This window comes from Solenopsis invicta, chromosome 4, assembly GCF_016802725.1.
Source record: "Solenopsis invicta isolate M01_SB chromosome 4, UNIL_Sinv_3.0, whole genome shotgun sequence".
Classification (NCBI taxonomy): Eukaryota; Metazoa; Arthropoda; class Insecta; order Hymenoptera; family Formicidae; genus Solenopsis; species Solenopsis invicta.
The window spans coordinates 15896222-15912027 of NC_052667.1; the positions used below are offsets into that span (position 1 = coordinate 15896222).

Sequence of the window (15806 nt, forward strand, 5' to 3'; positions counted from 1 at the left end):
TCCGGCACGCTCTTCGTCGTTCACATCTTCTCGGCCTTCTGAGAACATTTTGTACCACCGATAAACGTTGCTTCGGTCCAAGGTAGCTTCTCCGTATGCCACAGTCAACATTCGGAATGCATCCGCGCACTTAATTTCGTTTTTCACACAAAATTTGATACAGGTTCTTTGATCCATTTTTTTGAATAGGTAAAAATCGAAGACGATCCAAAACACGTGCAAGCAAAGCAGCTGTCAACAATTAAGTGAACATTCAAAATGGCCGAGCTTGTCGGCATAAGCGAGAGACATGAGTACCAACATAACGCCACAAAAAGATCGAAATTCGAATATACGTAACCCGCGAAAATTCAAAATTCGCGATACTTTTTGAACACACCTCGTATACAAGCAAAATCAGAAACAGAGCATTAACAAAATAACAGAAATATTAAAAAAAAACAGATTTGAAGTAACCGCAGAACAAAAAAATAAACATGCTAAGCGCATATAACAACAATAGTAATAGCCAGCGAAAATTGTATAACGGATATCTCAGATAACGGAAATCTCAGCTCCCTTCAATTTCCTTTTTTCAAGAGGGGGAGGATAGCTAAGCAATAACGCGACGCATGACAACCGAATGAGGTTACCATACCACAAAAATGTTATAATTAAGCAATACGCAAAGCATGACAACCAAATAAGGTTACCATGCAACAAATGTAAAGCATTTTTGCAACACCGAGCCCAAAATCCCCAAAACCCACGGACTAACCGTGTCACGAAAATACTGACGAACGATTGCGCTAAACAATGGCTTAGCGCAATCAATTCTGTACAAAAGCACCGCCGAAGCGATCAAGCGACGGAGAGTAATCAGTCGCTCGTGCAATAGTGTATCTCGTCGTACCCAAAGCTACATCTAAGTGTAAGTACACTGTAATCGACCGTGACGCAAAGTGCTAATTCAAATAAAATTTTATTTACAAAATTTTATTTATAATTTTTATTTGTATTATTTAAATAACGGGTAATAAATATGATTTTATTTACGAATAATAAATAAATTTTTGTTTGAACAAAAATTTTATTCAAAAATATTTTATACGAGATAGACCAGTAAATTTTTATTAGAATAAAAAATTATCTTTTAATTATAAATAAAATTTTTTTATTTGAGATAGACGAATAAATTTTTATTCAAATAAAAAATCATTCTTCAATTATAAATGAAATTTTATTCAAAAATACTTTTATTCGAGATAGACAAATAAATTTTTATTTAAATAAAAAATTTGTTATTTATAAATAAAACTTGATTCGTTATTGTTTTTTATTCAAAAAATGGCCCATCTTTTCTGGTAGCGACATCGCACATTACCCTATGCTTCCGTACGCGCCGAATGTCTTGTTCATACCGCTGTAAATATTCGCGTTACGTTTCTCAAATACTGTTACATATTATCTGTCCGTTTTTTTTCTATATCTGTAACAAACGTGCGTATGATTTTTGTCCGTCTCATTGCTTGTAAAATATATTCAATAAATTGTATGTTCTCAATTGTAATTCTATAAAACACGCATAATTGTTTCAGAGCATCTTTCCTTCCTTGCGCGCGAATTTCTGCTGCACCGAGGAGCTATTACGTACACGGAAAGTAGATTTATTTTACATTTTATCTGTAATTTGATTGCGCGAAATGCAAAACTTTTTTTTTCAACCAGCATCTCTAGAAGAAGTATCTATTTCTAGAACTACAATTGGGATTTTAATTATGACCGCTTTAATAAGGATATTCTACGTCTATGTTCATACTTCACACTCATATTTGAGAATGAACATAGAATATCTTTATTGAAGCGGTCATAGTTAAAATTCCAATAGCGACCGGTAAGAAAGGCATTGTCCTTGGTACAATGCACATTGATGCGTATCGAATTTGCGATCCTTTCTTTTAAAAATAATGTTCAATATATTTGTTTAAATACGAAAAAAGTCAAGGAGTAATATTCTTTCTTAAGCAAATCTCACTCTATAATGTTTCTTAACCGAAAATATATATTTGACAATTCTGATTTTGTATACATAATGAAATCTCTCCATTTATGAGACCTATACAGAAAAAATACATACATTTTTAATATATATAATTGAAATCTAAACTATGTATATATGTGTTTGTGTTAGGATATTAAGAATTTAATTTAGCTATTACTGAGATCAGGAAGTTCAAATATCTGGCTGTCAACTAGGCAACATGCATATATATTGTACGTTGATCGGTCTGCTTCGACATTGTGCGCGAATTAGATGCGAGGTACGCGACTTTTTATCTTGAATATACATATATAATATAAAATTGTTTTCTTGATTTTTCATCCTTTAATATGAATAATTTTATTATTTTAACTATCTGGTGTACAATTTCACATCATTAGAAAGTTGATATTAATTTTTCTATTATTCTTAATTTATGTCTATCATAATCTTATATCTAAATTCTACAGAAAATTTGAACATTTTTTAAGAATATTTAATTCCATAAAGACATTAGTAATAAGTTGATCAGAATACACGAAGAAATAAAGTGTTGAAGCAGCCAAATTTCAGGTCCAGGCGTTGCCGAATTACAAAGATCAGACAAACAGGAGCAAACCTCTTGTCTACCACCAAAGCCACTTCGTTGATAACATTGGCCTTTATAATTTGATTCATCCCATCCACATCCTCGGATAACTCGAGTATCAGGTGGTACTGTATAAAAAAAATACTAATTTCTTTATCTGAAATATTAACTTCATCATCTTAAATATTAAATTCTTTTATATTAAATATTACTATATGATAATTAAAACATAATTTGAAGATATTGTAGTGTATAAATATTTATTGCAGTTTATATAAACGCATAATTTTATAATGTTGTTTCTTTCAATTGCATAGAGAAATTTTTTACAAAACAAAACTTTTGTTTAAATCTGGGTCATGTCGCCAAATAATTGTAGCATTATATCAATGTAAACAATTGTTCAAGCAAACATCAAAACAGAAACTATAAATAAATAATAAATATGTTTCGAGACTGAAAAAGTTTCTACGAATCGAATCATTTCTTTGATTCAAATAAATATTAATTAGTAAGATAAGTAATTTTTAAACTTAGAAAATATTTTTTTAATCGAGATAATGATGTTAAAGGAAGTTTTAGAAATACAAAATTTGTTTTTCAGTATAATTTTCTAAATAAGTCTACAAGTTTTTTTAATTTTTTTCAATAAGTCCTAAAAATATTAATCAAAGTCTAAAATTCACACAAACTTTGTTTTTGTTAGATGTATTTATTATACATCTAAAAAAAAATTACATTACTAGTATAAAAAGAAATGCAAAAAGACGTTCTTTAAGAATAACTTGTAAAATTTTATAAATAAAATGTGATAAAATATAATGGTATAATTTTTTTATACCTTAATAATATTTCTTTCTTTATTTTCAATATTATTAAATTTGTTTAAATAAAAAATATAAATGTAAAATATTATAAAATAAAAAATTGTAAATACACGGAAAGAACAATTTTGCAAAAGTATCTAAAAATTTAGCTGGATACAGATCTGAAAATAACTTTATTGGAGCATCAAAATAATTATGATAGTCAAGCATGACAAGTAATACTACAAAAAGTTTTGACATTCTACTAATCAATTTAAATGTTTCAACACAATTATTTTAATGACCTAACAAAATTATTTTTAAGGAATTCCATCTATTATGGAATTCTTCGGAATGGATTCCAATCGGAATTATTCCGTTTTCCCTAGAAAACACATTTGAAATTTAGGGAAAAACGGAATAATTCCGATTGGAATCGATTCCGAACAAATGTATAATACGTGCCCAGATCTGCATCTAATTAAATTTTTAGATACTTCAGCAACACGGTTCTTTCCGTCTATAAAGTTCACGCCATAACAAAACAGAGCAATAGTGATATAGGACCGTTTCTAGATAAGTATGTACTAGAGAGTATTCGTATATGGTTTGTGTGTGTGCGCGTGTGCGCTTGTGCGTATGCGTGTGCGTGTGGGACGTCACATGTCAAGGGTCTGGGGGGAGGGTGTTTAACGATACGAGGGATGACGACACGAGGGGAAAGGGAAACCATTACTCCCGTGTCGCTCTGTCGCCCCCCAACGCTTTCTCTCACTCTCTCTCTCCCACTCTCTCTCTCTCTCTCTCTCTCACTCACTCACTCACTCACTTACTCACTCACTCACTCACTCACTCACTCACTCACTCACTCACTCACTCACTCACTCACTCACTCACTCACTCACTCACTTACTCACTTATCCCCCCAACCCCCTCCCACTCTCCATCACCCCTCCTTCCCTCCCCCTCCCTCCTCCCGCCCTCTTTCTCTCTCTCTCTGTCTCGCTTGCTCGCGAGGAAAAGACGTCAAGAATCGCTCCGTAAATGTAATAATTTTTGAGTGATTTAAAGTGAGAAAAGACGTAAAATAAGTTGTTTGACTTACGCCGCCATAGAGTAAGGATAGCTGTGAAAGTTATCTAGCCAGGATATGGTGATCTGTAAATGTGAGCAGTGAATTTATTGTTCGGGACATCGAAGTCTCACAAGACAGTAGATATTATATGTGGACACAATAGTGCTAACGTGTGTAAGTGGATCACAAGTGACGGATCGCATATGCTGATATTAACGGTTTTGGCCGGTAATTATCAGCATGGACGAGGAATATGCAGAATACCGATGCTCGGCATGTAAGAAGGCAATTAAGAGCAAAGTTGTTAAATGTAAAACTTGCCAAAAGATTTTTTACCATCCAGGATGTGTAAATAAGCAAAGAATTCTTGACAGAAACCAAGAGTACGTGCCGTGTAAAAGCCCATTTGAGGAATTTTTCATTGATATTGAGAAAGTACCGACACCACCAGGAAGAGATAGGACATCATCGACAGGATCTGTAGGGTCTACAGGAGCGGTCACAACAATGAGCAGTGGAAGTAAAAGGTCAGGCATTGACTTAAAAATAGATTAAATTATAAGAGCTGTAAAAAAAACAAAAGATGAGGCGGTAGGTAAAAATGAAATTAAAATAATGATTAAAGAAGTAGTTCAAGAAGAATTAGGAAATGTCAAGCAAGAACTGGAAAACTTGAAGAAAATGATACAGGGAACAGCATATGGATCAAAGGAAGGACTACAGAGAAGCTACAGTGAAGCAGTTAAAGAAAAAAAGAAAGAAAATGTTATAATAGTTAAACCAAAATTGCAAAAGGAGAGTGAAGACACGAAAAAAGTAATAAGAGAGAAGGTAGATATACAAAATATGACAATGGGACTAACGAAATTAAAGAAAGGAAGCAAAGGAGTAGTAATTATAGGTTGTGAAACTGGAGAAAAGGTGAAAAAATTAAAAGAGACAGTACAAGCTAAGCTGGGAAAGAATTATAAAGTGCTCGAGTCGTCTCAATCAAAACCAAAAGTAAAAATTGTTAACATAAATTTAGAAAGGTAAACTTAGATGATAAAAAACTAATAAATACGATTAAGAAGCAGAATAAAATAGATATAGTAAATATGCGAATTGTGAAGAGAATGGTTAAAGCAAAAAGTAACAATCAAAGAAGAGGAAATGAAGAAGAATCAATAATAATGGAAGTAGATGAAGAGACGCACGAACTAATATTGAAGAAATCAAAACTAAATATAGGATGGAAAAAATGTCCTGTATTTAATTATGTCAGTGTGAAAAAATATTTTAAATGCTGGGGGTACTTCCACATTGCTAAAAATTGTACGAGAAGAGAAACATGCTGCAAATGCGCAGGGAATCATAGCTCGCGTGTTTGCATAGCGACGGAGAGCAAATGTGTGAATTGTATGTTCAAAAATAGAACATACAATGTAAAAATAAATGACGAACATGAAGCCATCAGTCGAGAATATTTGACTTTTAAGAGGGCGTTACAGGAAGAAAAGAGGAGAGCAGATTGGCATGATACAAAATAGCAACTACAGAAGAAAGAAGAAATAATTATGTAAACAAATGCGCAGAGCTTACCAGTGCACATAGACGAACTCCACCATCAGGTTATGAAAAAGATAAATCCTGTGATGATAGCAATGTCGGAGACCAGGCCAATTAGTGACATAGAAGACAGTGAAGTAAATGTGCTGGGTTACAATGTAGTTAGATGCAATGCCGAAAATAGAAACACTGGGGGAGTTATTATGTATGTAAGAGACAATATTAGATATGAAGTATTGTTAATAAAAAAGTTAGAACAAAATTGCTGGTGTGCTGCACTAGAAATAAAAGAAAAACTATATAAAGGAGTGATAATGGTAACATATCATTCACCAAGCCCATCGCACGGGGATTTCATGAGATTTTTTGAGGATATAGTAGAAGAGTTAGTAATAAAGGGAAAATGCATGGTAATAGGATATTTTAATATAGACCTTATGACGGATTCGTTTTATGCAAAGAAATTACGAGAGACAATGTTAAGCTTGGGCATTAAACAGTATGTGAACAAACCAACAAGAGTTACAAAAGACAGTCAGACAATTATAGATTTAATTTTCTCTTATAATAATAAAATAGTACAAGTAAATCGTGAACCTAAGATTACGGACCATGCGTGGTTAAAAGTAGAGTTAAGTGTGAGTAAAAATGAAAGTAAATACAGAGAATTTAGCGCTAGAAATTACAAAGAGTTCGATGAAGATGAATTTGTTATTTTAGTAAAAAACAAATTACAGGAAAGTCAGGGATGGCAATGTGAATGTATGGGTGTGAGTGAGAGAGCGAAAAAGTTTATTAACAGTATAGTAGATGCGTTAGATGTAATGGCACCGAAGAAAAAATTTAGAATTCCAAAAGTATGGGAAGAAAAAAAATGGTTCTCAGATGAGATAAGAGAGGCTGTGGATAGGAAGGATAAGGCATTTAGGAAAGCATTGTAAGACAGTACCGAACAAAATTAGTCACAGTATAAAATTGAAAGAAATGGAGTAGTAAAATTAATCAGGGAAAAAAGAAAGAATATTACAAAAGTATGATAGATCTTAATAAAGAAAATCCTACGACTATGTGGAAAACCTTGAAAGAAGTAATTAGAGGCGAGCGAGTAGGTATAAAGGAAATAGGAAATATAGATTTTCAGATCTTAGGCAATACCGAAGAGTGCAATATAGCCGATAAATTTAATATATATTATATACAAAGTATTAATAGTATAGTAAACTCTATAAAGGTAGATAGATCCGGCAGTGATATAATTGAATTTTGGATGAATATAAATAAGAAAACTATTTATACTATCGAGAACAAAAGAATTATAGAAAGTTTTGAGGTTGTTACACTAGAGCAGTTAGAAGAAATAGTTATGGGATTACCAAAAAAGAAAGGTACGGAAGAGAGAATAACTAGTGATATATTGAAGGTAGTTTTTCCCGTAATAAAAGAAGAATTTGCGATTTTAATAAATAATTCTTTAAGAGAAGGTCACTGTCCGGAAGGTTGGAAAACCTCTACTATAATACCAATTCCAAAGATAAAGCCAATAAAGCAAGTTAATATAAGCCTATTAATATGTTACCAATATATGAAAAAGTGCTAGAATTAATAATAAAAGAACAACTTGAAACATATTTGGAAACAAACGGTATTTTTAACAGAATTTAACAGTATTTATAACAGAACATCAGGCGGGATTTAGAAAATATTATTCGTGTGAAACAGCGATTCAATCCGTCATAGACGAATGGAAATTAATAGTGAGCGAGGGAGAAATGGTAGGAGTTATCTTCATGGATCGTAAGAGAGCGTTTGAAGCAATAGATAGAGAAAGATTGTTAGAAAAAATGTATCAATACGGAATTAGAGGAATGACCTTAGTATGGTTCAAATCATACTTAAGTAATAGGAAACAACAGGTACGATTCAATCAGATATGGTCTAAATTATTGCCTACAGAATATGGAGTGCCACAAGGTACAGTACTAGGACCTTTGCTATTCATATTATATATAAATGATATAATTGAAGTCTGTCCAGAAGGGTGCAATATAAAAATGTTTGCAGATGACACGCTTATATATGTAAGTGGAGAAAGTAGTGCGGATGTAGAGGTAAAAATGAATATGGCGTTTAATGTAATCAAACATTGGATGAATATAAATAAGTTAAAAATGAACGCAGGTATCACAAAATATATGATAGTTAGAAGTATTAGAAAAGAATTAAGAGGTATTACTGTCGTGAAGTGTCTGGATGGAATTGAAATAGAACGGGTATCAACCATGAAATATTTAGGTATAATGCTTGATGATAGACTTAGATTTCAGGACCACTGCGATTATATACTTAAGAAAATAGAGAAAAAGACTAGTTTTTTAAATAGAATAGTTAACTTTGTGTCAGCATATACAAGATGTATTGTGTACAAATCCATCATAGCACCTCATTTTGAGTACTGTGCCACTCTATTAGTTGGGATGGGTGAAACCCAATTGAATAAAATTCAGATAGCTCAAAACCATGAGAGTAATTTTACAGTGCAATAAATATACCAAAATTGAACACATGCTACACACCTTACAGTTCATGCCTGTAAGGCAACGGCTACGTTGTAACGTTAATGTATTTATCTTTAAAATATTAAATAGCATGGCTTTGAAAGCGTTAAACAATAAAATAGAGATAGTGGGAGGAGAATGCGATAGAAGAACGAGGCAAACAGGAAATTTAGCAGTAACTATCCGTAAAACTAGAAATGCTCAAATATCTTTTTTTATGAAAGTATAAAAATGTATAATTCGTTACCCACTGTGATTAAGCAATGTAGAGAATTAGTAGCGTTTAAGAGGCTGTTAAAAGAATATATATCAGTTAATATTAATATATAGTTATAATATTGTGTACAAGAAATAGCTGTGAAAGCTAAATAAAGGTCAATCAATCCCTTTCTCTCTCCCTTTCCCTCTCCCTCTCCCTCTTCCCTCTCTCCTCCCTCTCTCTTTCTCTCCCCTCTCCCTCCTACCTTCCCTCTCTCTCTCCCTCCCTCCCTCACACCCCCTTTTCTTCCTCCCTCTCCCTTTCTCCCTCTTTTTCTCTCCCTCGCCCTCTCTCCCTCTCTTCCTCTTTTTCACTCACTCTCTCTCTCTTTCATATATGTGCTCTGTAGAGAGTGAGCAATAAGTTGAGAATAAGAAGCGTGGTGCTTAAAAAGAGGCTAGTATATTGAAGAATAATGTTTAGGACGGTACAAAGAGTGTATTTCCAAGAAAAATTAAAAACTTGTGATATAATTGACATTAAAAGTTTTAACAAATTAGAGCGTTTAACCAAATTGTGAGGTGTAGTGGAGAGAGAGAGAAGGAAGATAGAGGAGAGAGATAGGTATAGGTGAAAGTGGGAAATATGCCCAGCGGAAAGGGAAAAGCGCGAGACGAGCAAGGAGAACGATGGAATGTGAGAGAAGGAAATAGAAGAATAGAAGGAATGGCAGGACGGGGTGGCGAGGGAAAAGATTCGGAAACCGAAGAATTAGGAGACAGAAGCTTTCGGACCGGCCTGGGCACAAGATCAAAACCGGAGGAGCCCGGCTGTGTCGTATGATTGAGAAGACGTAATCGGAGATACGCCGACACGACGCCAGAGCCTAAGAAGATACGGCTTGCTCCGAAGTTAAAGACGTCGACGGAGCATGACGCAAGTGCGGAACACCGAGCGTAGGTGAACGCGAAAAGTCCTACGGCTCCAAATCCAGCCACACCACGGCATCGCAGCACTGGATTATATGACTCACAAACGTGGGGAATCGTCGTCTCCTTCACTCTAAAGGCGCTGCGACATTGAGCATCACACCAGGTCGTACTTTCTCTCTCTCTCTCTCTATTATCGCTACGCGCGCAAACAATACATATCGGATATCGTTGGTCCCTGTGAGACTGCGCCCAATGAATTTTGTTAATTAAATTGTTTGTTGGAATTATAATCAATTTATCCGAATCACTTGTGTATTCACTCCAAGTTTTCAGAGCCCGATTTACGTTACAAAGTGATGCTGCAATATGTACTGATTTGTCACATTCGGCGATTCGGAACACATGCCGAGGAGTAGGAGCCAGCAAACGACTATTGTAGCACAGGTGAACTAATTTAGACTGTTGATAACTGTCTGGGGAAAAATATTTTATATATATATTAGGGTCAGTCAAATGAAAACGAGATAGAATGTATAACGAGCATAACGCGGACGTTGGTAAACCGTTTCTGAGGGTTTATGGACGTGACCTTTATTGGGAATTAAAGAGAACAGCACAAATGTTTACAGCTGTGTCATTTGTTTGTTAGATGTGCTCGAAATGAGGTCAGTGCATCGTGTGTTTGTCGGATATCACTATGGAGGTCGAGAAAGAACAGCGAGATGTAGTGCAGCTTTTGACAAAAGAGTTGTCAGAAAGTGCAATTCAAGCCCATTGCAACGGGAGAGAAAAATAAAATCTTCTGCCTTCTTAGCAGAATTTTAAAACACTTACCTGTTTACATTTATAATAATTTTTTTAAAAGTCAAGAAATGTCGCTTCTTTGCTTTGACAATCTAGAAAGGGCTAGAATAGATAAAAAAAAATAAATTGACTCATCCTTAAACATAAGAAAATGACAGACGAAAGAACAAAACCAATTAAGTGTGTCGAAGAAATTAACTGTAATGATAATACCTTCACGTATTTCAAGGCTATTCCAAACATTAATACTTCTAACCTCTCTCCGGATATTTAGAAAGTCGAAATACAAATAGGGGCTAATGCGTTGAAGAACAATATTCTTGAAACTTTGTTAGACTCTTTAAAAAATAAATGGTTTGTAAACTTAACTTTAAACACAATTTCCCACAAAGTTCAATATTTGCTGCAACTCGGGAAAAATTTTTTTCTACCGTTACAACAAATTGATAAAGGAACCATTGAACTTATAAAATGTATTAAAGGAAACATAGAAACGACACCAAGAAACAACTAAATATCAGGAACTGAGCCATTTCAATTATAAAAAATTTGCAACATAAAACTCCAAATAATCAAACGAATTATAGGATTAGCCAACTAACTAAATTAAACAAAACATTTATTATAGAGAATTCACACATTACCTTTACACGCGCAGACAAAGGCAACATTACGGTAGCCAATTACTGAAATGCTACAGGATGAAAACACTTATACTATAATAAATAAAGATTCTAACAAAAAAATAATAAAAAATCTAAATATCCTGCAAACAAGATGGAAAAATAATAAATTTATATCACCAAATATTTATAAGAAGTTGAATAATAGTGATGGAAATTTACCGAGAGCCTATGGACTCCCCAAAATTCATAAACCAGGATTTTCTTTTAGACTAATTGTTTCATCCATCGATAGTCTCTTATATTTTTTAGGCGCCTTTTTGCAAGGATTGATGTCCGTTAACGTTCCAAATATTTTTAGCCATATCGACAACAGTTTTGAATTTATTGACAAATTGAAAAAAATTAAAATTGACTAAGATCATGTCTTAATCTCACTGAATGTGATCTCTTTAATTACCACCATTCCTATTGACCTGGCTATAAACAGTGTGTTGAAACGGTGGACAGATGTCTCAAAAATTTACGATATACCTAAAGATGAGCTTATGGAAGGGCTGGCAATGGTTTTAAACTTAACATATTTTTCTTTTAACAACATCATTTACAAACAGAATTTTGGGACACCCATGGGCTTTTTCTTCTCACCAATAATAACGGACTTAGTCATGCGTGACTTAGAAGAGTGGGTTTTAAAAAACATGAGCTTTACGCCCTTTTTTTATGTGAGGTATGTAGATGATATAGCAATGACCATATCGCGTCATTTTGAAGACTTGTTCTTAAAAAGTTTCAATGCTTTCCATCCTAGACTACAATTCATTTTAGAAATGGGAGACGACACGTTGAATTTCTTTGATGTGACTTTGTTAAGACACACATGACTCTGGAGTTCAACTGGTACCACAAGCCCACGTTCTCTGGGAGATTCCTTAACTATTTTTCGCACTCTCTTTCACAACAAAAGGGTACAATTATAGACATGGTGGACAAAGCAATCTTATTATCACATCCCTCATTTCAACAAGATAATTTAAAAATGATTATTGAAATAATGATATTCTGAATAATGATTACCCCATGGATTTTATTTTTATCACCATAAATTCTAGATTTGACTACCTGTTCATGAAACAGAACCGAGATAAAAGATTTTCTAACAACGAAAATTCGAGTAAACGTACTGATAGAAAGAAATAATTCACCATCCCGTACATCCATTCAATTTCTATGAAATTCAAAAATATCACTAAGCATCTCCATACTAAAAGTTTGTATTTCAATCTAAATAAATTGGGGTCAATCATTAGAGAACACAAAGAAAGTCTTTCTAAAACGTCTCAAAAAACATAGTCTACAAGATTCTATGCAAGAAATGTAATGCTTCATATGTGGGGCAAACATGCAGACAATTAAAAACCAGAATATCAGAGCATAAAAATCACATAAAATAAAATATCAATACACAATCAGTCAGCACAAAACATAGAATCAATAGTAAACACGACTTTGACTGAAAGAATGATTTCATCCTTGACAGAGAATGCTTTTTAGAAGGGGAAGCGCTTGATTTTAAAAATACTATATATAAAATGCCAAAACAATGGCCTTAACAGGCAAGTGGACACTGAGTACCTACATTATGCCTATACTTGTATCCTTAAAAGATTTTAATTTTTGACCTATAGTTTGTAAACTTTCTTATCCCTGCTTAATTTCACTCTCTGTACTGCTTAGTAACGAACGCTTGAAAACAGTACAGCTCTGACCATAATGCTGACAAGTACACGCTTTAAGTCGTGAAATATTTCAAAGAATTGTATTATCGTCAATTTAATGTAATTTAATTTATATCAGTATCTAATCCACACTATTGAGTAAACTTGCATAATTTGTGAACCTTTTGCCTCATTTTACATGGTGAGTGAGTGAAAATGCTGTGTATTGCGAATTTACATCAAAAGCATATTGACCGTTCCATTGCATCTCAGAAATTGAAAATTTTTTACGCGGACTACCACCCGTTACGGACAGAGAAAGAACACCTAATTACGCCATGTGACGGGAAATACTACAATCTTTGTTTACCGCTGAAGATGACTTAAACTCAGGTCAAAACGTATAGAAGTTAATGGAAATTAAATAAATAACATATTTTTTATACGCTCTAAAAACAGCGTCTGACTCACATTTGCTCCTTTTTTTTAATTATTTATCTCATAAGTCCTTTGGATTATTCTTTAAATATATATGATTATACGAGGTGTGATCAAAAAGTAAGGTGACTTTTCATTTTTATAAAAAAATATTCATTTATTCATCCAAAATTATGTTATCCCTTTCAAAATAATCCCTCTCTGATACAATGCATTTGTGCCAACACTTTTTCCAGTCGTCAAAACATTTCTGAAATGCACTTTTGGGTATTGCCTTGAGCTCCTCCAGCGATGCAGCCTTAATCTCTTCAATCGTCGCAAATCTTCGTCCTTTCATAGGCCTTTTCAATTTTGGGAAGAGGAAAAAGTCACAGGGGGCCAAGTCTGGTAAATACGGTGGCTGAGGCATGATGATAGTATTGTTTTTGGCCAAAAAAATACTCACTAGAAACGACATGTGCGCAGGTGCATTATCATGGTGCAGAATGAATTTTCTTTCCACACTTCCGGACGTTTTTTTCTTATTGATTCACGCAAACGCCGCATAACCTCAAGGTAATACTCTTTGTTTACCATACGACCTTGTGGTAGGAATTCTTGATGCACAACGCCACGGTAATCAAAGAAAACTGTGAGCAAAACCTTCACATTCGAACGAACTTGGCGTGCCTTTTTCGGTCTTGGCTCTCCTGGGCTCTTCCACTGGGATGATTGGGCTTTGGTTTCGACGTCATAACCATATACCCATGTTTCGTCACCAGTTATAACCTTTTTGAGCAGATCAGGATCATCATTGACGTCGTTCAACATGTCTTGGGCGATGTTTATGCGACGTTGCTTCTGATCAAAATTAAGCATTTTTGGAACGAATTTCGCTGACACACGTGTCATACCCAAAACATCCGTTAAAATTGATTGGCATGAGCCAAACGATATGTTAAGATCATCAGCTATTTCTCTAATCGTGATTCGACGATTTTTTAACACAATTTCTTTCACTTCCTGAACATTTTCGTCGGTTTTTGACGTGCTGGGGCGTCCAGAGCGAGGTTCATCGTTAACATTTTCTCGGCCCTCTTGGAATAACTTATACCATTTATAAACATTTTTTTTGCTCAAAGTTGACTCACCGTACGCCACTGTCAACATTTCAAGAGTTTTTGAACACTTAATACCATTTTTTACACAAAAATTAATACAAACTCTCTGTTCCATTATTTTCAACAGCAAAAAATCGCCGAGCACGCAAACACGAGTCTAACCTTTATGCCTCTCACATAAAAACAACACATGCTATATAGTCAAAACTGTGAACATATGATCGTGACGAGTGTACCAACACAAAAAAAAAAATTTTGAAATTAGAGTATACAGAGCGCGCGAAATTCAAAAAGTCACCTTACTTTTTGATCACACCTCGTATATACTGCCACTCATGAAAGTTTGGACACCTCTTTTATTTTCGAAAAAAGGCTTAAAATACTGTAAAATAAACGAAAATACAAGCAAATCAGAATGCATTATAACATTTATTATTTTGGAAACATGAACAAATAAACTATAATGGATAAATAAACATTAAACAAAATAAAAGTTAAACTTTCTTTTTATTAAAATATCCCCCTTTAACACTTAATACTGCACAGACAATGCGTGGCATTCTTTCAATTAAGTTTGTAAGCGTTTCGCGTTCAAGATTGTTCCATTCTCTCTGTAAGATATCCCAGAGATGTTGTTGAGATGTTGGAGCTTCTCTTCTTACTCGCCGATCAAGTTCGTCCCACAAAAGTTCTATAAGGTTTAAATCAGGGCTTTGAGGAGGCCATGACATTAATGTCAAAATGTTATCTTGTTACCTTCTAGATAATTTTTGCACAATCCTGATATATGCTTCGGGTCATTGTCGTGCATAAAAATGAAATTGTTACCAATTAATCTTCTGATGAAACTGCATGTTGCTCAAGAATATTACGATACTGCTCTTTTCTCATAATTCCATCAATCTTAACTAAATCTCCTGTGCTTGCGTAAAAAAGACATTCCCAAACTTAAACAGAACCGCCCCCATGCTTTACAGTTGGTAAAACACAATCCCGCATGAATTTTTCGTCTTTGAATCTTCTTACGAAAATTCGTTTCTTCTCTCCAAATATTTCAAATTTGGATTCATCTGTCCAAAGCACTTTCTTCCAGTTTTCCACCGTCCATTCTTGATGCGTTCGTGCCCATACGAGACGCTTTAGTCTATTACCTCTTCGCAAAAGGAGTTTTCGCACAGCAACGCAGCCGTGTAAGCCAGTTTCTTGTAATCGGCGTTTTATAGTGCTTACAGAAAGTCCTTTATCATGTCCGCGATTGAATTCAGCAGCTATTTCTGGTGCTTAACTTGCGATTGCGTTTGCTTATTAACTTAATATGTTGATCTTTAGCATGAGAAGTGCTTCTCGATGGTCCTGGGCGATTGCGATCCTCTAAACTTCCTGTATATTTAAAATGATG

At 34.2% G+C, this 15806-nt stretch overlaps 1 protein-coding gene across 3 annotated transcripts in view; it reads right to left on the minus strand.

Annotated features, from left to right (window-relative positions):
* Positions 1-2345: 2345 nt before the first annotated feature.
* LOC113004637 overlaps positions 2346-15806 on the minus strand; it is a 124306-nt gene continuing 110845 nt past the window's right edge. For all 3 annotated transcript variants that reach the window (XM_026138594.2, XM_026138593.2, XM_026138595.2), the window contains exon 4: positions 2346-2737. In XM_026138594.2, the coding sequence (XP_025994379.1) occupies positions 2517-2737 (221 nt within the window). In that variant the 3' untranslated portion in view covers positions 2346-2516. The remainder of the gene's footprint in view (positions 2738-15806) is intronic.